This window comes from Oncorhynchus mykiss, chromosome 1 (assembly GCF_013265735.2).
Source record: "Oncorhynchus mykiss isolate Arlee chromosome 1, USDA_OmykA_1.1, whole genome shotgun sequence".
Lineage (NCBI taxonomy): Eukaryota > Metazoa > Chordata > Actinopteri > Salmoniformes > Salmonidae > Oncorhynchus > Oncorhynchus mykiss.
The window spans coordinates 18422299-18444311 of NC_048565.1; the positions used below are offsets into that span (position 1 = coordinate 18422299).

Consider the following 22013-nt stretch of genomic DNA (forward strand, 5'->3'; position numbering starts at 1 on the left):
TTGAATATGGGATTTTAGAATCTCTAAAAAGACCAGATCACTACTTCCTGGAAAAGTGTGATATCAGCAACTTTCAGTGGCCTCATTCACTCAGATGTTTCCATCCTCACACAGACAGCTGCCACTTCCCTACCAGACCAAGAGAAGTGCTGACCTGCTAATGTATCTAAAACACTGTGCATTGCATTGCTTTTCTAGGCTAGCCATGTTAGCTAGCTTTTACATGTTTATGACACTGAATATGGAAAACTGTTCATTACTACTCTCCTGCCTTACTGACAGCCAGGTCATATGACAGGGCCAGGCCTATACACCTACTGTAGTCATTTACAAGATTTGCAGGAACTGAGTCAACAGCTAAGAATAAAAGTGATTCATTTAAGTGAGGGTGGCGTGGCAATGTGATAAGAGACCCATGATGCCTTGGAACTACACAGTTAGTGAGTCAGAAGGTAGGTGCGCGCATCAACCAACACAGGTCGAAGTGTAGCCGAACATCAAATAATTTGAAATAATGAGTGCCTCTCTCCTTTAAAACAGTTACCAAGTAACACAGACCAAATGGATGGTGGGTATCCATAGACCCTGGAGATCAAATTTAATTTGTCACATACAGTGCCTTGCAAAAGTATTCACCCCCCTTGCCGTTTTTCCTATTTTGTTGCATTACAACCTGTAATTTAAATGGATTTAATTTGGATGTCATGTAATGGACATAAACAAAATAGTCCAAATTGGTAAAGTGAAATTTAAAAAATAACTTTTTCAAAAAATTCTACAAAATAAAAAACTGAAAATTGGTGCGTGCTATGAAGCCCCTAAATAAGATCTGGTGCAACCAATTACCTTCAGAAGTCACATAATTAATTAAATAAAGTCCACCTGTGTGCAATCTAAGTGTCACATGATCTGTCACATGATCTCAGTATATATATACATACACACACACACACGCCTGTTCTGAAAGGCCCCAGAGTCTGCAACACCACTAAGCGGCACCATGAAGACCAAGGGGCTCAGCAAACAGGTCAGGGACAAAGTTGTGGAGAAGTACAGATCAGGGTTGGGTTATAAAAAAAAATATATCCGAAACTTTGAACATCCCACGGCGCACCATTAAATCCATTACTAAAAAATGGAAAGAATATGGTACGGGATATCGGCAGGGACTGGGAAACTGGTCCGAATTGATGGAATGATGGATGGCGCTAAATACAGGGAAATTCTTGAGGGAAACCTATTTCAGTCTTCCAGAGATTTGAGACTGGGACGGAGGTTCACCTTCCAGCAGGACAATTTTATATTTTCTTTCACCTTTATTTAACCAGGTAGGCCAGTTGAGAACAAGTTCTCATTTACAACTGTGACCTGGCCAAGACCCTGTCAATGACCCTAAGCATACTACTAAAGCAACTCTTGAGTGGTTTAAGGGGAAACATTTAAATGTATTGGAATGGTCTAGTCAAAGCCCAGACCTCAATCCAATTGAGAATCTGTGGTATGACTTAAAGATTGCTGTACACCAGCGGAACCCATCCAACTTGAAGGAGATGGGATTTTTGCCCATTCTTTAAGGCAAAACTGCTCAATTGGCTAGATATGCCAAGCTTATAGAGACATATCCCAAGAGACTTGCAGCTGTAATTGCTGCAAAAGTTGGCTCTACAAAGTATTGACTTTGGAGGGGGGGTGAATAGTTATGCATTCTCAAGTTTTCCATTTTTTTGTGTTATTTCTTATTAGTTTATTTTCCTGGCACACCACACTAGGGCCCTCACCTCCTCCCTATAGGCTGCCTCGTCATTGTTGGTAATCAGGCCTACTACTGTTGTGTCGTCTGCACACTTGATGATTGAGTTGGAGGAGTGCGTGGCCACGCAGTCATGGGTGAACATGAAGTACAGGAGGGGGCTGAGCACGCATCCTTGTGGGGCAACAGTGTTGAGGATCAGCAAAGTGAAGGTGTTGTTTCCTATCTGAGTTCACAACAATCAAATGTTCTGCTTTTTAGGGGAAACGGAAAGAGGAAAGAAACGTAACTTCTTCTTTAAGAGTAGAATGTCCTCCACTCTGTCCTCCACTCGTTACCTGTATTAATGGCACCTGTTTGAACTTATCAGTATAAAAGACACCTGTCCACAATCTCAAACAGTCACACTCCAAACTCTACTATGGCCAAGAGCAAAGAGCTGTCAAAGGACACCAGAAACAACATTGTAGACCTGCACCAGGCTGGGAAGACTGAATCTGCAATAGGTAAGCAGCTTGGTTTTTTAAAATTCATTAAATTCTACAATGTGATTTTCTGGATTTTTTTTTCTCATTTTGTCTGTCATAGTTGAAGTGTACCTATGATGAAAATTACAGGCCTCTCTCGTCTTTTTAAGTGGGAGAACTTGCACAATTGGTGGCTGACTAAATACTTTTTTGCCCCACTGTATGCATCCCACTCAAGGTACAGTACATACCACAGGATTGCCTGTCCCCCTTTATAACTCAACCACAAACCCAAAGAAACCCATCAAAGCACACTCCCCCTCCCATAGATGTACTGTCAGGATCCATGGGAAGAAAGAGGGAGAATCATACAATACATCAGGCTTCTTACACACCCAAAATATATCAAAGCTGGCCATAGAGGGAGGAGGTTAGAGTTTTTATGATCTAAAATGCAGTGTGTTCTTGAAGAATGAGAAATGTCAGTCAGAGGAAATGTATGCTTCTCATGACTCGGCTAACGTTACTCTGACCAGCAGAAGTTCACAAGGCTAGAGACAATGATGAACAGCCAAATGAAAGAGACAAGGGGAAGAAAGTAAAACATTTTTTTTATTTTTTTTATCCTAGTCCTTTTTTAAGTGCAATGTTCCATTATGGCCTCTAACTCACTTTAGCAGTTCAAAAGCTCCCTTTGTGGCGAGTTAAGTCCAGAACAGACCTGTGGTTGGCCACGTTCAGAGTGACAGAATGCAGTCTCAGCCTGTCAAAATGATCTTCTTTGTACTTTAATTCACAACCAAGAGTAGGGTGACAACACGGGCACTTTACTGCTTTACAACAGGACAGGGGTTAGAAATAAAAATACAAATATGGGGTCAAAATGATGTGACAGATATACAGTTGAAGTCAGAAGTTTACATACATACAAATACATTAGTATTTGGTAGCATTGCCTTTAAAATGTTTAACTTGGGTCAAACGTTTCAGGTAGCCTTCCACAAGCTTCCCACAATAAGTTGGGTGAATTTTGGCCCATTCCTCCTGACAGAGCTGGTGTAACTGAGTCAGGTTTGTAGGCATCCTTGCTCGCATGCACTTTTTCAGTTCTGCCCACAAATCTTCTATAGGGTTGAGGTCAGGGCTTTGTGATGGCCACTCCAATACCTTGACTTTGTTGTCCTTAAATCATTTTGCCACAACTTTGGAAGTATGCTTGGGGTCATTGTCCATTTGGAAGACCCATTTGCGACCAAGCTTTAACTTCCTGACTGATGTCTTGAGATATTGCGTCAATATATCCACATAATTTCCCCCCCTCATGATACCATCTATTTTGTGAAGTGCACCAGTCCGTCCTGCAGCAAAGCACCACCACAACATAATGCTGCCACCCAAGTGCTTCACGGTTGGGATGGTGTTCTTCGGCTTGCAAGCCTCACCCTTTTTCCTCCAAACATAATGATGGTCATTATGGCCAAACAGTTTTATTTTTGTTTCATCAGACCAAAGGATATTTCTCCAAAAAGTACGATCTTTGTCCCCATGTGCAGTTGCAAACCGTAGTCAGGCTTATTTCTTCTTTTGATTTTCCCGTGATGTCAAGCAAAGAGGCACTGAGTTTGAAGGTAGGCCTTGAAATACATCCACAGGTACACCTCCAATTGACTAAAATTATGTAAATTAGTCTATCAGAAGCTTCTAAAGCCATGACATAATTTTCGGGAATTTTCCAAGCTTTTTAAAGGCATGGTCAATTTAGTGTATGTAAACTTCTGACCCACTGGAATTGTGATACAGTGAAATAATCTGTCTGTAAACAATTGTTGGAAAAATTACTTGTGTCATGCACAAAGTAGTTGTCCTAACTAGAGGTCGACCGATTATGATTTTTCAATGCCGATACCGTTTAATCGGCCGATTTAAAATATTTTTTTTTACAAAAAAATGTATTTGTAATAATGACAATTACAACAATACTGAATGAACACTTATTTTAACTTAATATATAATACATCAATAAAAATCAATTTAGCCTCAAATAAATAATGAAACATGTTCAATTTGGTTTAAATAATGCAATAACTAAGTGTTGGAGAAAAAAATAAGTGTGCCATGTAAGAAAGCTAACGTTTAAGTTCCTTGCTCAGAAGACGAGAACATATGGAAGCTGGTGGTTCCTTTTAACATGAGTCTTCAATATTCCCAGTTAAGAAGTTTTAGGTTGTAGTTATTATAGGAATTCTAGGACTATTTCCCTCTATACCATTTGTATTTCATTAACCTTTGACTATTGGATGTTCTTATAGGCACTTTAGTATTGCCAGTGTAACAGTATAGCTTCCGTCCCTCTCCTCGCTACTACCTGGGCTTGAACCAGGAACACAATGACAACAGCCACCCTCGAAGCATCGTTACCCATGCAGAGCAAGGGAAACAACCACAGGCTCAGAGCAAGTGACATTTGAAATGCTATTAGCGAGCGCTAACTAGCCAGCCATTTCACTTCGGTTACACCAGCCTCATCTCGGGAGTTGATAGGCTTGAAGTCATAAACAGTGCAATGCTTGACGCACAACGAAGAGCTGCTGGCAAAACGCACAAAAGTGCTGTTTGAATGAATGTTTACGCGCCTGCTTCTGCCTACCACTGCTCAGTCAGATACTTAGATACTTGTATGCTCAGTCAGATTATACGCAACGCAGGACACGCTAGATAATATCTAGTAATATCATCAACCATGTGTAGTTAACTAGTGATTATGATTGTTTTTTATAAGATAAGTTTAATGCTAGCTAGCTATTTACCTTGGCTTACTGCATTCGCGTAACAGGCAGTCTCCTTGTGGAGTGCAACGAGAGAGAGGCAGGTCGTTATTGCGTTGGACTAGTTAACTGTAAGGTTGCAAGATTGGATCCCCCGAGCTGACAAGGTGAAAATCTGTCGTTCTGCCCCGGTCAACCTCTAGTCCTAACCGACTTGCCAAACTATAGTTTGTTAACAAGAAATTTGTGGAGTGGTTGAAAAATTGAGTTTTAATGACTCCAACATAAGTGAATGTAAACTTCCGACTTCAACTGTAGCTCTACAAGCTTAGGGGCTTGACATAACACTACCAGGCCATGCTTGTGAGAGGCGTGCCTATACCCAGCCTATGAGAGATGCATTTCCTAATAAATTATTTTTCATCTGAACACATAAGCCTGAGGCCCTTGAGGAATTTCTCCCCTGATGGACAAAAGGGGCAGCTTGGTGCCAACTCAGAGCCATGTGGAGGAATGCACAGGATCATCTGCCAATTTCATAGCAAGTTTCCCCCCTAGTTGTTGTTCTCTCCTACGCAGGTGGGGCATTCAAGCAAACAAGCATGACTTCTGACACCAAAATGCTTCACACTGGGGCACAACGGCAGGCAATGCCATCTAGGATTTGATACCAGCAACCCACCGGTTGCCAGCTCACTTCAACAGATGTTTCCAGTCAGAACCAGGGTTTGAACTGGCAACCCTTCGGTTGCTGGCTTGCCTCTCTAACTGCTAGGCTATCTGCCATCTATGATAGGGGGAACACTGGTCAGGATTTAGGGGCCACTGGGCACAGTAAAGCCAGTCTGAGTCGGGGCGCGGTTGCTTACTCATCTGTCGATCTCCGTAGCTGATAGCTTCTGCCAGGGGACTCCATCCCTGAGCGTTCTTCACCTTTACTGGTGCATTGTGGGCCAGCAGCAGATGGGCACACTCTGTGGGAAAAATAAACAAAAGGCAACAGTAATTGACTTACAGGTCATTACAGAGACAAGGCTAGTGGGAGAGAGCACTGCCTTCTTAGTTCATTGACAATTTGATGATGGTTAATCTGATTTGCGCTGCTACATAGCCCAGTGTGGGCTGACTAGAGCAGTGTTTACCCAACTCAGGGTAAGCCATCATTGTAAAATAAGAATTTGTTCTTAACTGACTTGCCTAGTTAAATACATAAATAAAAAATGTAAGTACCCCCAACAGCACACACTTTTGTTGTAGCCCCAGAATAGCACACCTAATTCAACTTGTAAACTAATCGACAAGCCCTCAATGAGGTGAATCTTTTTTTTTGTATAGGGCTACAACAAAAATATGTACTGTTGTGGGTACTTGAGGACCGGAGTTGGGAAACACTGTACTGGAGACATGGGTCAAGCATTGCAAAGAAACCAAATTAATGACCTCCAAAAACTTTAACAAGCGGGTTCTGAGTAAGCATTTCTTCATAGTCTAAAGTCAACAGTACACTATTTTTCCCACCAAACGCTTCCCATCAGCCCTTCGTTGTCATGACAAGTATTTCATTCAAACTCCACTGAGCTTCCCTATCAAAAAGACAAAAGAGGCACCGGAAGCTAATATTAATTCCAACCTGACACCATGCCCATTTCGGAACAAGCTCTAAATTAGAATTTTAACTTCTCTTCTCCAGGGAACGGTTCCAAAAATGGAAGTCTGCAATAAATAAATTGACATGGTAGAATGGCTTCACTTCAAATATAATTCACTTCAAATAATTATTGAAAAATATAACATTTTGGTCACATACACACCTCCGAAAAGGCCTCATAGGATTGTCTCTGAAATATTAGCCGTCCCAATCCAACTATTTCATTATGATTTTATAAAGGGCTTATTACACTCTCATACATTCCACTGTTAGGCTATCTATTTTCAGTGTAGCCTGCAAGTTATTTTGACTAATACAGGAGCCAAATGCTTTGTAGCTGTAAAGGACAATTAATGTTAAACTTGAACATAGATGAGAGTAATGTGAGTAAGAATGGGATGAAAATAACTGTGCTGTTAAACCACATGACCTCATGCATTCATATGGACTTACAACTTTATTAGCTTAGGATCCCTTCTGATGAGCCACACACACACATTTGGCTCTGCAATGCCAAACAACTATGAAGGCTGTAGGAAATTCAATTGTTTTTAGCTCTGGCTTGACCACAACATATCCTAAGCCAGGAAATAAACAGACATCAATTAATTTGTATTCTGATGGGACAATACAACAGCCCAAACACCCAGGTGTTGCCTGTATGTCAACAACAAGCAGCACCGCAGTGAGTGAAATACAGAGCTTCTATACTTCCTGGGATCGGCACTTTGTCAGCAACAGAGCCAAAATGGGGCCTGCTGTTTCGACTGTTAATATAAGTGACATCTCTTGAAATTGTGGCCTCCATGCAATTCTGTTTCAGCTTTGGCTAATGCCATTCATAAATTGTATTGATAGATAGAGATTCACATACAAAAGATAATTGGAATTTGTAAAAATTCCACTGAATGGAAAATATATAGTCCAGCCATTTCATGGGCAGGAACTGGGACTATCATCACTCCTTTTTGGCAACCTGTTACAATGGATGACTCTAAATCATTGAACAAAAGCCACATGGATAAATTGTTCTGTGTAGAACAATAGTGTCTTTCTTTATCCCGGGAACATGGGTCTACCAGAAAACCCTATTACCCAACTGAATGAACCTAAGTAGTATACTCTCTCATTCGAGTCCAAACTTGTTGTTCTGCCTTGTTACTCAGCCAAATGTCACAGTGAATGCACAAGACATACCTCCCTCAGTCATAGAGAATGGAAAGTTCTCCTCCTGATGCAAGGGCAGACTGGCCAACTGGCATTTCGGGCAAATGCTATAGTGATGACTCCTGAATGTAGTCTAGAAGAGGCCATCTTATTGCCTAAGGAAAATTGAAATGATACATTCAAAGTAGTTCCACAAATGGGAGGTATTAGGTACAGAGGATAGTTGGGAGCTCAGCTTCCAGCCTCAGGGAGTTGAAAAGGTTTGGAATGGGCCCTCAAATCCTTAAGAAGTTCTACAGCTGCACCATTAAGAGCATCTTGACTGGCTGCATCACCGCTTGGTATGGCAACAGCACCGTCCTGGATCGCATGGCGCTACAGAGGGTGGTGAGGACAGCCCAGTACATCACTGGAGCTGAGCTCCCTGCCATCCAGGACCTCTATATCAGGCGGTGTGAAAGGAAGGCCAGGAAAATCATTAGACAGCCACCGAAGCCATAGATTGTTTTCTCTGCTTCCGTATGGCTAGCGGTACCAGTCTATCAAGTCTGACACCATCAGGCTCCTGAACAGCTTCTATCCCCAAGCCATAAGCCAAAACCAATAGCAAACAAAATATCTACACGGACTGAGTTGACCCTAGTATTTTATTTATTTTTTGCACTCTATGCACATTCACAGGATTCTACACACACACACACACACACACACACACACACACACACACACACACACACACACTATCACACTGCTGTAAATCTGTTTATTACATATCCTGATGCCTTTTTGCAAATGAATATTCCAAACAAAACAGAAATATTGACATAAGTATTCAGACCCTTTAGTCACGACTTTGTTGAAGCACCTTTGGCAGCGATTACAGCTTCAAGTCTTCTTGGGTGTGACCATTCAAGCTTGGCACACCTGTATTTTGGAAGTCTCCCATTCTTCTCTGCAGATCCTCTCAAGCTCTGTCAGATTGGATGGGGAGCATCGCTGCAACAGCTTTTTTCAGTCTCTCCAGAGATATTCGATCGGGTTCAATTCCGGGATCTGGCTGGGCCACTCAAGGACATTCAGAGACTTGTCCTGAGGCTACTCCTGCGTTGTGTTGGCTGTGTGCTTAGGGTTGTTGTCCTGTTGGAGAGTGAACCTTTGCCCCAGTCTAAGGGTCCTAATCGCTCTGGAGCAGGTTTTCATCAAGGATCACTCTGTACTTTGCTCATTTCATCATTCCCTTGATCCTGACGAGTCTCCAAGTCCCTACCGCTGAAAAACATCCTCACAGCATGACGCTGCCACCATCATGCTTCACTGTAGAGATGGTGCTTGGTTTCCTCCAGAACTGTCACAAGGCATACAGGCCAAAGAGTTCAATCTTGGTTTCATCAAAACAGATCATCTTATTATTCATGGTCTGAGAGTCCTTTAAGTACATTTTACTGTGGAGTGGCTTCTGTCTGGTCACTTTACCATAAAGACCTGATTGGTGGAGTGCTGCAGATATGGTTGTCCTTCTGGAAGGTTCTCCCATCTCCACAGAGGAACTCCGGAGCTCTGTTAGAGTGGCCATCAGGTTCTTGGTCACCTCCCTGACCAATGCCCTTCTTCCCCGATTGCTCAGTTTGGCCAGGCGGCCAGCTCTAGGAAGAGTCTTGGTGGTTCCAAATGTCTTCCATTTAAGAATGATGGAGGCCACCGTGTTCTTGGGGGATCTTCAATGCTGCAGACATTTTTTTTGGGGTACACTTCCCCAGATTTGTGCCTCGACACAATCCTGTATTGGAACTCTACGGACAAATCCTTCTACCTCATGGCTTGGTTTTTACTCTGACAAGCACTGTCAACTGTGGGAGCTAATATAGACAGGAGTGTGCTTTCCAAATCATGGTCCAATCGATTGAATTTACCACCGGTGGACTCCAATCAAGTTGTAGAAACATCTCAAGGATGATCAATGGATACAGGATGCAACTGAGCTTAATTTTGAGTCAAATAGCAAAGGGTCAATACTTACAGTACCAGTCAAAAGTTTGGACACACCTACAAATTAAAGGGTTTTAATTCATTTTTACTATTTTCTACATTGTAGAAAAATACTGAAGACATCAACACTATGAAATAACACATATGGAATCATGTAGTAACCAAAAACAGTGTTAAACAAGTAAAAATATATTTGATATGTGAATCTTCAAAGTAGCCACCCTTTGCCTTGATGACAGCTTTATTTAATCAATTTTAAAATGGGCTCCTGAGTGGTGCCGTGGGAATCTCAGTGCTTTAAGCGTCACAATAGACACACTGGTTCGAATCCAGGCTATATCACAACCGGCAGTGTTGGGAGCCCAATAGGGCGGCACACATTTGGTCCAGCGTCGTCATGGTTTGGCCGGTGTAGGCCATCATTGTAAATAAGAACTGGTTCTTGACTGACTTGCTTAGTTAAATAAAGGTTAAATAAAAATTAACGTTTAAAAATAAGGCTGTAACGTAACAAAATGTGGAAAAAGTGAAGGGGTCTGAATACACTGTGTATATAAGCTCAGCAAAAAAAGAAATGCCCTCTCACTGTCAACTGCATTTATTTTCAGCAAACTTAACATGTGTAAATATTTGTATGAACATAACAAGATTCAACAACTGAGACAAACTGAACAAGTTCCACAGACATGTGACAAACAGAAACAGAATAATGTGTCCCTGAACAAAGGGGGGGGGGTCAAAATCAAAAGTAACAGTCAGTATCTGGTGTGGCCACCAGCTGCATTAAGTACTGCAGTGCATCTCCTCCTCATGGACTGCACCAGATTTGCCAGTTCTTGCTGTAAGATGTAACCCCACTCTTCCACCAAGGCACCTGCAAGTTCCCGGACATTTCTGGCGGGAATGGCCCTAGCCCTCACCCTCCGATCCAACAGCTCCCAGACGTTCTCAATTGGATTGAGATCCAGGCTCTTCGCTGGCCATGGCAGAACACTGACATTCCTGTCTTGCAGGAAATCAGCCATACTGCCCGTTCTGTGAGTGGTGGCATTGTCATGCCGGAGGGTCATGTCAGGATGAGCCTGCAGGAAGGGTACCACATGAGGGAGGAGGATGTCTTCCCTGTAACACACAGTGTTGAGATTGCCTGCAATGACAACAGGCTCAGTCCGATGATGCTGTGACACACCGCCCCAGACCATGACCCTCCACCTCAAAAATCGATCCCGCTCCAGAATACAGGCCTCGATGTAACGTTCATTCCTTCGACGATAAACGTGAATCCGACCATCACCCCCGGTGAGACAAAAGTGTGACTCATCAGTACTTTTTGCCAGTCCTGTCTGGTCCAGTGACGGTGGGTTTGTGCCCAAAGGCGACATTGTTGCAGGTGATGGCTGGTGAGGACCTACCATACAACAGGCCTACAAGCCCTCAGTCCAGCCTCTCTCAGCCTATTCTCAGTCTGACCACTGATGGGGGGATTGCGTGTTCCTGGTGTAACTCGGGCAGTTGTTGTTGCCATCCTGTACCTGTCCCGCAGGTGTGATGTTCGGATGTACCGATCCTGTGCAGGTGTTGTTACATGTGGTCTGCCACTGCGAGGACGATCAGTTGTCCGTCCTGTCTCCCTGTAGAGCTGTCTTAGGCGACTCACAGTACGGACATTGCAATTTATTGCCCTGGCCACATCGCAACATGCCTAAGGCATGTTCACGCAGATGAGCAGGGACCCTGAGCATTTTTCTTTTGGTGTTTTTCAGAGTCAGTAGAAAGGCCTCTTTAGTGTCCTAAGTTTTTTAATAACTGTGACGTAAATTTTCTACCGTCTGTAAGCTGTTAGTGTCTTAACGACCGTTCCACAGGTGCATGTTCATTAATTGTTTATGGTTCATTGAACAAGCATGGGAAACAGTGTTAAAACCCTTTACAATGAAGATCTGTGAAGTCATTTGGATTTTTACGAATGATCTATGAAAGACAAGGTCCTGAAAAAGGGTTTTCTTTTTTTGCTGAAATATATATATATATATATATATATGACACACATACACACACCTCTATCACTCCATAATCCCTGCACTTTGTAAATATGGAGTGGAACTGATCCTGTATATAGCTTCTTATTTTCTCATGTTCTTATTTCTATTTCTCATTTGTTTTTGTTCTACCATATATCATTTTTTGTGCAACATTGATATTGATTACTGGAATGTTGTGTTTGGAGCTTGTAAGAAAGGCATTTCACTGTACTTGTGCACATGACATTAACTTTACTTGAAAAAATACTTAGAGAGAATACGAGTAGAAGTTCTCTCTTTCTACCTCAAACAAGTGAAAAAAGAGAAGTAAAACATGTTTTAACGAGGGGAACATATTGTTTTTTTTTACCATTTTTAACCTAACTAAGGCAAGACAGTTCAGAACAAATACTTATTTTACAATTTTAGATCTAATGAAGAATAATAAAGTTTCCTATTTTATAAAATATAAAGTAAAATATAAAGTTGTGCTCCGATGATGGGGTGATGTTGAGTCACAAAAAGTCTTGCGTCCATCTCCAAACTGAAAAGCAAAAAGCTAACACGTGTCAGTGAGTGTTGCATCAGCATGATCCATTCTTATCCTCTTTGTCCAGGGCCAAGCCAGCTGATGAGGGAGTTTAATGTGTAGAGGAAACTGAGTTTGCCTGCCCGGCCGCTGTGGTCTTGGCAGCTAAGTGCATGACTAGCATCCTACTGGATGACGTAAGACAGACAGCCCTATTCCCTGATTGTGTAGTGAAAATTCTTTACATAAGCCTGAGCAAGCAAGCAGACAGGCTAGATTAGGCAGAGAACTGCAGGGCATGTCTGTCAGGCAAGGCCCTAGGAGCAGGGTTTGGCAAATAAGGGAAGAGTTCTATACTAGGGTAGGCTAATCCTACACTCTTAGAAAAAAAAAGTGCAATCTAGAACCCAAAATGGTTCTTCGGCTGTCTCTAAAGAAGAACCCTTTGAATGACTTTTTTGGGGTTCCAGGTAGAACCCAAGAGGGTTCTATGAAGAACCCTTTCCACAGACAGTTCTACGTTGTACTGAAAAAGGGTTCTACCTGGAACCAAAAAGGGTTCTCCTATGAGAACAGCTGAAGAACCGTTTCGGAACACTTTTTCTAAGTGTACTGAGTGGACCACGGCTGTATAACCTCATCAGTAAGACCAGAAGATATCTGCAGATAAGTTCTCTTATCGCGACCTCTACACTATTCAATCGTGAAAATAATTTGGTTTGACATGAATCTACTCAACAGATATTTGGGGTATGAGAATATAGGGTTTTGCTCAGCCTGAAGAAATGAGACAACTTCTAAACAAAAACAGGCCGAAGGCAGAAATGTTAGCACAAACTACAGTGCAGCATTAGCTTCTTTGCAAGCGTAGTGAGTAGGGTTGCACATTTTGGAGAATAATCAGAGGTGGAAACTTTCCGTGGGAATATGGGAATTAATGGAAATGTGAAAAATATGAATTTGAAATAATAATACCATTTAAATGTTTTTGTTTTTTGCATTGTATATATTTGAAGGAAAAATGAAACCGCACACTGCTCTTGATAGCTTATTAAAGATCAGTGATACGATCTTTAATAAGCTTACGTATCGGCCTCACAGCCTTCGTCAGAGCTTTTGTTCCACGCATCGAAAAGGGGTTGGAGGTGAAGGAAAAACAAATAAGTGCTACCAAATATAACAATATGCATTTCATAAATATTCAAATAAAGTGTGTAAATAAGACGTATTAAACACGTCTGTAAAACCACAATGAGGACATAGCAAGTTTTCATTAATTATTGGGTACATCTTACGAAAAACAGAGTCATCTTAAATAGGGACATAATTCATGTTCAAATTCACAACATAACATACATAGGCATTTCATCATTAAGTCTTTTAGGAAATAATGTCTGGAGGGTGAAAATCCAAAAACATTATATTTTACTCAGAGTGTTATTGATATCACCTCCCCTGTCTGATATCTTAACTTTCTCTATGCCACAAAATCTAAAAGGTAGAAATATCCTGCTTTAGGTCATTCAAATGTACTGCGACTGGATAATCCCTGTCGTTTCTCCTGATTGAACTTTTATGTTCACTAATTCTCTGTTTGAGAGGATGATAGGTTTTACCGACATAGCACAGCCCACATGGACATTTAATAATGTAAATAACATGGTGGAACACGTAATAATGTCATTTATTTGTAACCATTTTCTTTTATGTGGGTGGCAGAAATATTCCCACTTCATCATATTGTTGCACTGTGCGCATCCTCTGCATGTATAACCATTTGGAAGAGGGCGTAAAAGAGCCTGGCTGATTGTCTTTTGTGGCTGGCAGTTGGCATGGACCAATTTATCGCGTGAATTGCGACCTCTCCTATACACAATAGGTGGTGGATTTTTAAATTCAGCCGGCAAAGCTGGGTCCGATGGTCAAATATACCAGAGTTCCTTGACCGCATCTCCCACTTTTCGCGAGTTCAAAGTATATGTGGTTGTGAACATTACGGGTTGTTCTTTTGCAGGTCTTTTTGTAACAGTTCATCTTGTGTTTTTCCCAATGCCAAATTAAGAGCTTCCTCCACACATTGTGGCGAATAGCCTCTTCTTAGAAACCTAATGCTCATCTCCGCTGCTTTTTCTAGGTAATCTTCTGTAATCGCCATACACAGCGCAGTCTGAAAAACTGGAATCTTGGATGTCCTCTTTTTAATGTCTCAGGGTGGAAGCTGTTTCCCTGTAATAGAGTATTTCTGTCCGTTAAACAGGGTTCCATTTAATTTCTCAATCCACATATCGAGGTAATGAACACGTTGAGTGTCACATTCAATAGTGAATTTGAGATTAGGGACAATGTCATTAAGTAGTGCCATAAAATCTGACAGCTCTTTTTCTGGTCCTTCCCATATGCAATTTTTTTTGTCAATATATCGATACCACTTCATGACTTTATTCAAAAATTGATTTTCGTTTTCATTATTAACAAAACGTTCTTCAAAAAGACCCACATAAAGGTTAGCATAACTCGGAGCGAATGTGAAGCCCATCAATGTTCCATTTGTTTGTAGGTAGTATTCATCATCACACCTAAAATAGTTATAAGTCAAAACAAATTCAGCCAGCATTAGAATAAAGGTTGTTGGTGGATATTCGTTAGTACCTCTGTCTCCCAAATAGTGAGCTAGGGCTGCCAGCCCTCCCACATGGGGAATGCTGGTATATAGATTCTCAATATCTAATGTGACCAAAATACAGTCTTCTGTTAAACCCGTTATTGGTGAAATCTTGTTTATGAAGTCTAGTCTTTTACATATGATGGCAATGCTTGCACATGAGTTTTAATAAAATAGTCTACAAAGTTCGACAACGGCTCTAGCATTGAGCCTATTCCTGCAACCACTTGGCTGCCTGGATAATTGCCTTGTATTTTAGGTTTGTGTAATTTCGGTAAAATGTACAGGCATGGACGTATGGCACATTTGCAGCAAAGATATTTCTATTCAGGTTTTGATATAAGGTGGTGTAATAGGGCTCCAGATTAGAGCATATTTACCTTTGGAACACCTGTGTGGGATCAACACTCAGTTATCTATAGACACCTTCATTGCTGAGTTGTCTCTGAATTTCTTCTTTATATTTTTCATAGTCTAAAACAACCACAGCACCCCCCCTTATCTGCAGGTTTAATAACCAAGGATGAATCTTTCATTGTATATATTTACCATATCATATGGAGACAGAAACAAACCGTTTACCTTATCATAAGTAAATATAATTGCAAATGATTAAATCTTTCCAATAGAAAAGAAAATCATAAAAATGTAATTACGAATTGAACTTTAATTAAATGAGTTGACTCTTCACATGGGATGATTTCACTGAACAACAAAAGGGAATATTGAATGATCCCCAATGATCCATCACATCTCCCAAAAACGTTTTCAACATACATTTGTAAAGTGATAGTCTAGAAACTAAAGCTTTGGTTGTCTTGCTCTCAGGCTTCCATGTCTTCTCCCCGGACCTCCTTAATGTCCACTAGAGGTCGACCGACTAATCGGAATGGCCGATTAATTAGGGCCGATTTCAAGTTCATAACAATCAGAAATCGGTATTTTTGGGCACGTTTTTTATTTTTATATACCTTTATTTAACTAGGCAAGTCAGTTAAGAACACATTCTTATTTTCAATGACGGCCTAAGAATGGTGGGTTAACTGCCTTGTTCAGGGGCAGAACGACAGATTTTCATCTTGTCAGCTCGGGGGATACAATCTTGCAACCTTACAGTTAACTAGTCCAACGCTCTAACCACCTGATTACATTAATGCAGTAGAAGCCAAGGTAAGTTGCTAGCTAGCATTAAACTTATCTTATAAAAACAAATCAATCAATCATAATTACTAGTTATAACTACACATGATTGATTATATTACTAGTTTATCTAGCGTGTCCTGCGTTGCATATAATCAATGCAACGCTGTGGGATGATTTACCAAAAGCGCATTTGCGAAAAAAGCACAATCGTTGGACGACTGTACCTAACCATAAACACCAATGCCTTTCTTAAAATCAATATACAGAAGTATATATTTTTAAACATGCATATTTAGCTAAAAGAAATCCAGGTTAGCAGGCAATATTAACCAGGTGAAATTGTGTCACTTCTCAGGGTATATCAGGGTATATGCAACCGTTTGGGCAGCCTGGCTCATTGCGAACTAATTTGCCAGAATTTTACGTAATTATGACATAACATTGAAGGTTGTGCAATGTAACAGGAATATTTAGACTTAGGGATGCCACCCGTTAGATAAAATACCGAACGGTTCCGTATTTCACTGAAATAACAAACGTTTTGTTTTCAAGTGATAGTTTCCGGATTCGACCATATTAATGACCAAAGGCTCGTATTTCTGTGTGTTATGTTATAATTACAGTGCCTTGCGAAAGTATTCGGCCCCCTTGAACTTTGCGACCTTTTGCCACATTTCAGGCTTCAAACATAAAGATATAAAACTGTATTTTTTTGTGAAGAATCAACAACAAGTGGGACACAATCATGAAGTGGAACGACATTTATTGGATATTTCAAACTTTTTTAACAAATCAAAAACTGAAAAATTGGGCGTGCAAAATTATTCAGCCCCCTTAAGTTAATACTTTGTAGCGCTACCTTTTGCTGCGATTACAGCTGTAAGTCGCTTGGGGTATGTCTATCAGTTTTGCACATCGAGAGACTGACATTTTTTCCCATTCCTCCTTGCAAAACAGCTCGAGCTCAGTGAGGTTGGATGGAGAGCATTTGTGAACAGCAGTTTTCAGTTCTTTCTACAGATTCTCGATTGGATTCAGGTCTGGACTTTGACTTGGCCATTCTAACACCTGGATATGTTTATTTTTGAACCATTCCATTGTAGATTTTGCTTTATGTTTTGGATCATTGTCTTGTTGGAAGACAAATCTCCGTCCCAGTCTCAGGCCTTTTGCAGACTCCATCAGGTTTTCTTCCAGAATGGTCCTGTATTTGGCTCCATCCATCTTCCCATCAATTTTAACCATCTTCCCTGTCCCTGCTGAAGAAAAGCAGGCCCAAACCATGATGCTGCCACCACCATGTTTGACAGTGGGGATGGTGTGTTGCTTTTACGCCAAACATAACGTTTTGCATTGTTGCCAAAAAGTTCAATTTTGGTTTCATCTGACCAGAGAACCTTCTTCCACGTTTGGTGTGTCTCCCAGGTGGCTTGTGGCAAACTTTAACCTACACTTTTTATGGATATCTTTAAGAAATGGCTTTCTTCTTGCCACTCTTCCATAAAGGCCAGATTTGTGCAATATACGACTGATTGTTGTCCTATGGACAGTCTCCCACCTCAGCTGTAGATCTCTGCAGTTCATCCAGAGTGATCATGGGTCTCTTGGCAGCATCTCTGATCAGTCTTCTCCTTGTATGAGCTGAAAGTTTAGAGGGACGGCCAGGTCTTGCTAGATTTGCAGTGGTCTGATACTCCTTCCATTTCAATATTATCGCTTGCACAGCGCTCCTTGGGATGTTTAAAGCTTGGGAAATATGTTTGTATCCAAATCCGGCTTTAAACTTCTTCACAACAGTATCTCGGACCTGCCTGGTGTGTTCCTTGTTCTTCATGATGCTCTCTGCGCTTTTAACGGACCTCTGAGACTATCACAGTGCAGGTGCAATTATACGGAGACTTGATTACACACAGGTGGATTGTATTTATCATCATTAGCCATTTAGGTCAACATTGGATCATTCAGAGATCCTCACAGTTTGCTGCACTGAAAGTAAAGGGGCTGAATAATTTTGCACGCCCAATTTTTCAGTTCATGATTTGTTAAAAAGGTTTGAAATATCCAATAAATGTCGTTCCACTTCATGATTGTGTCCCACTTGTTGTTGATTCTTCACAAAAAAATAGTTTTATATCTTTATGTTTGAAGCCTGAAATGTGGCAAAAGGTCGCAAAGTTCAAGGGGGCCGAATACTTTCGCAAGGCACTGTAAGTCTATGATTTGATAGAGCAGTCTGACTGAGAGGTGGTAGGCAGCAGCAGGCTCGTAAGCATTCATTCAAACAGCACTTTAGTGCGTTTTGCCAGCAGCTCTTCGCAAGCACAGCGCTGTTTATGACTTCAAGCCTATCAGCCTAATGGCTGGTGTAACCGATGAGAAATGGCTAGCTAGTTAGCGGGGTGCACGCTAATAGCGTTTCAAATGTCACTCGCTCTGAGACTTGGAGTGGTTGTTCCCCTTGCTCTGAAAGGGCCGCGGATTTTGTGGAGAGTTGGGTAACGCTGCTTCGAGTGTGGCTGTTGTTGATGTGTTCCTGGTTCGAGCCCAGGTAGGGGCGAGGAGAGGGACGGCAGCTATACTGTTACTCTGGCAATACTATAGTGCCTATATGAACATCCAATAGTCAAAGGTATATGAAATACAAATGGTATAGAGAGAAATAGTCCTATAAATACTATATTAACTACAACCTAAAACCTCTACCTTGGAATATTGAAGTCTCATGTTAAAAGGAACCACCAACTTTCATATGTATGAGCAAGGAACTCAAACTTTTTTTACATGGCACATATTGCACTTTAACTTCTCCAACACTTAGTTTTTGCATTATTTAAACCAAATTGAACATGTTTCATTATTCATTTGAGGCTAAATTGTTTTTTTTATTGATGTATTATATTAAGTTAAAATAAGTGTTCATTTAGTATGGTTGTAATTGTCATTATTACAAAGAAATCGGCCGATTAATCGGTATCAGCTTTTTTTGGTCCTCCAATAATCGGTATCGGCGTTGAAAAATCATAAATCGGTCAACCTCTAATGTCCACCTCTTGAACATCAGACTCTGACGCCTCATCTTCACCGTCACTTTCCAACCTGGTTGAAGACGGCTTGTTATCAGGCTCAAAAAGCCTCATATTTGCCTGGATGGCCACCAATTTTTCATCTCTTTTATTGGTCAGCCTGTTGCGTGCTTTGGTGTGTGTGTTCCCAAACATGGACCAGTTGCGCACTGAGGCGGCTGATGTTGGTGGGATTTGGAGGATGATGGAGGAAACAGGGAAAGAGCTTCAGATCCACAAAGTCCCCTCCAGCAGGTGGCTGATGAGATATGTTGGCACGACTGCCATATTGCATCTCCATTCCAAAGCCTTTGCTTGGAAGTGTACTTCACCAGACTGCCAAGAACCTTATCCTCATCCAGGCCAAGGTGGCGAGACACGGTAGTGATGACACCATAGGCCTTGTTGATCTCTGCACCAGACAGGATAGGGAGGTCCAAAATGTACGCTACAACGTATATGAGCTTCGGGCAGAAGTCTTCACGCTTTTTGATGTATTTCAGAACTGCAGTTTCTTCTGCTTGGAGCAACAGTGAAGTGGGCAGGGCAGTATGGATTTATTCTCTTACATATGCAAGCACAGTCTGCACATCAGACCGGATGGCATGGTCTCCCTTAATACGTGCAATGGCTATTGCTATAGGTTTCAGGCTGCTTACCACTTTCTCTCAAAATACATAATCCAGGAGGATCCTTTTGATGGGGCTGTCCATGTCGGCAGACTGTGATATGGCCATTTCTTGGAGAGACTCCTTCCACTCCAGGAGACTGTCAAACACTATGACAATACCACCCCAACGGGTGTTGCTGGGCAGCTTCAATGTGGTGCTCTTATTCTTCTCACTTTTCTTGGTGAGGTAGATTGCTGCTATAACTTGATGAAGCTTCACATACCAAACCATTTCCTTGGCTCTCTTGTAGCGTGTATCCATTGTTTTCAGTGCCATGATGTCCTTGAGGAGCAGATTCAATGCATGAGCAGCACAGCCAATGGGTGTGCTGTGAGGGTAGGACTCCTCCACTTTAGACCAAGCAGCCTTCATGTTCGCAGCATTGTCTGTCACCAGTGCAAGTACCTTCTGTGGTCCAAGGTCATTGATGACTGCCAGCTCATCTGCAATGTAGAGACCGGTGTGTCTGTTGTCCCTTGTGTCTGTGCTCTTGTAGAATACTGGTTGAGGGGTGGAGATGATGTAGTTAATTATTCCTTGCCCATGAACATTCAACCACCCATCAGAGATGATAGCAATACAGTCTGCTTTCTCTATGATTTGCTTGACCTTCACTTGAACTCTGCATCTAGCAAATGAGTAGATAAAGCATGTCTGATTGGAGGGGTGTATGCTGGGCGAAGAACATTCAGAAATCTCTTCCAATACACATTGCCTGTGAGCATCAGAGGTGAACCAGTTGCATTCACAGATCGGGAAAGACATTCATCAGCATTTCTCTGACTACGTTCCTCCATTGTGTCAAAAAAACGTTGATTCCAGGAGGACCATGAGCTGTTGTTATCGATAAGGTGTCTGTTTCATAATTTTCACCTCAAATAGAAGTTGAGGGACTTTTGTCAGAGGTTGCTTGTTGTGAGCGCTGAGGGAACTTTATGCACTTGACCAGATGATTCTGCATCTTTGTTGCATTCTTCACATATGATTTGGCACAGAATTTGCAAATGTACAGAGCTTTTCCATCTACATTAGCTGCAGTGAAATGTCACCACACATCAGATAGTGCCCGTGGCATTTTCCTTTAAAGATTAGGAAAAAAAACAAATACAACTCCATGTACAGATAAATAGTTAAGCAGTTAGATTAAACAACTCCTTTGTAAGATACATGTTTTAAAATGAAACATGTATGTCAACAGGTGAATTAACACTCAGTTAGCAGGCTCAAACAAGCTAAAACCCATGTGGTAGCAAAAACTAACTAGCAGAAATTGTTAACAAGTTAGAAATGATTTAAACACACTTTGCTGTAGGCTACTATTTAGTAGTTAACAAAAAAAGCATGTATGACGTAAAAATATATTCACCCCACCCAGTATTGTAATCAAAAATTACCAGAAAGGATGTAGTCCTCAAGATCTTGAGAATCAGCTGTACATGTGATGAAAGAGTGCACTGTGCATGCAGAGGGTTGCAATTCCATTGAATTTGGGACAGTTTAACCAAAATATGCCACATGACCTAGAACTGCCCTGTGTATCCCATGAAAAAAGGTTCACTGCTATAAGCTAACTTCTTTAATGAATTTAAGCAAAATTCCCCAAATTCCGGAGTTTAACTTCCAATGGATTTACCGGAAAGTTTCCGACCCTTTGCAACCCCAGTAGTGATGGAGTTTGTTTCTTTCCAAACGCAGTGTGAGGGTGTTTCTTTCCAAACGCAGTGTGAGGGTGTTTCTTTCCAAACGCAGTGTGAGGGTGTTTCTTTCCAAACGCAGTGTGAGGGAGTTTCTTTCCAAACGCAGTGTGAGGGAGTTTCTTTCCAAACGCAGTGTGAGGGAGTTTCTTTCCAAACGCAGTGTGAGGGAGTTTCTTTCCAAACGCAGTGTGAGGGAGTTTCTTTCCAAGCGCAGTGTGAGGGAGTTTCTTTCCAAGCGCAGTGTGAGGGAGTTTCTTTCCAAGCGCAGCGTGAGGGAGTTTCTTTCCAAGCGCAGCGTGAGGGAGTTTCTTTCCAAACGCAGCGTGAGGGAGTTTCTTTCCAAACGCAGCGTGAGGGAGTTTCTTTCCAAACGCAGCGTGAGGGAGTTTCTTTCCAAACGCAGCGTGAGGGAGTTTCTTTCCAAACGCAGCGTGAGGGAGTTTCT

The 22013-nt window shown here is 41.5% G+C and overlaps 1 protein-coding gene across 2 annotated transcripts in view; it reads right to left on the reverse strand.

Moving 5' to 3' along the window:
- LOC110497762 (ankyrin repeat domain-containing protein 13C) overlaps positions 1 to 22013 on the reverse strand; it is a 59397-nt gene that overhangs the window by 31178 nt on the left and 6206 nt on the right. Inside the window, exon 3 of one of the 2 annotated variants that reach the window (XM_021574151.2) lies at positions 5852 to 5956. The exons of the other annotated variant lie outside the window; for it this stretch is intronic. Coding sequence (XP_021429826.1) covers positions 5852 to 5956 — 105 coding nt within the window. The remainder of the gene's footprint in view (positions 1 to 5851; positions 5957 to 22013) is intronic. 2 annotated transcript variants of the gene reach the window in all.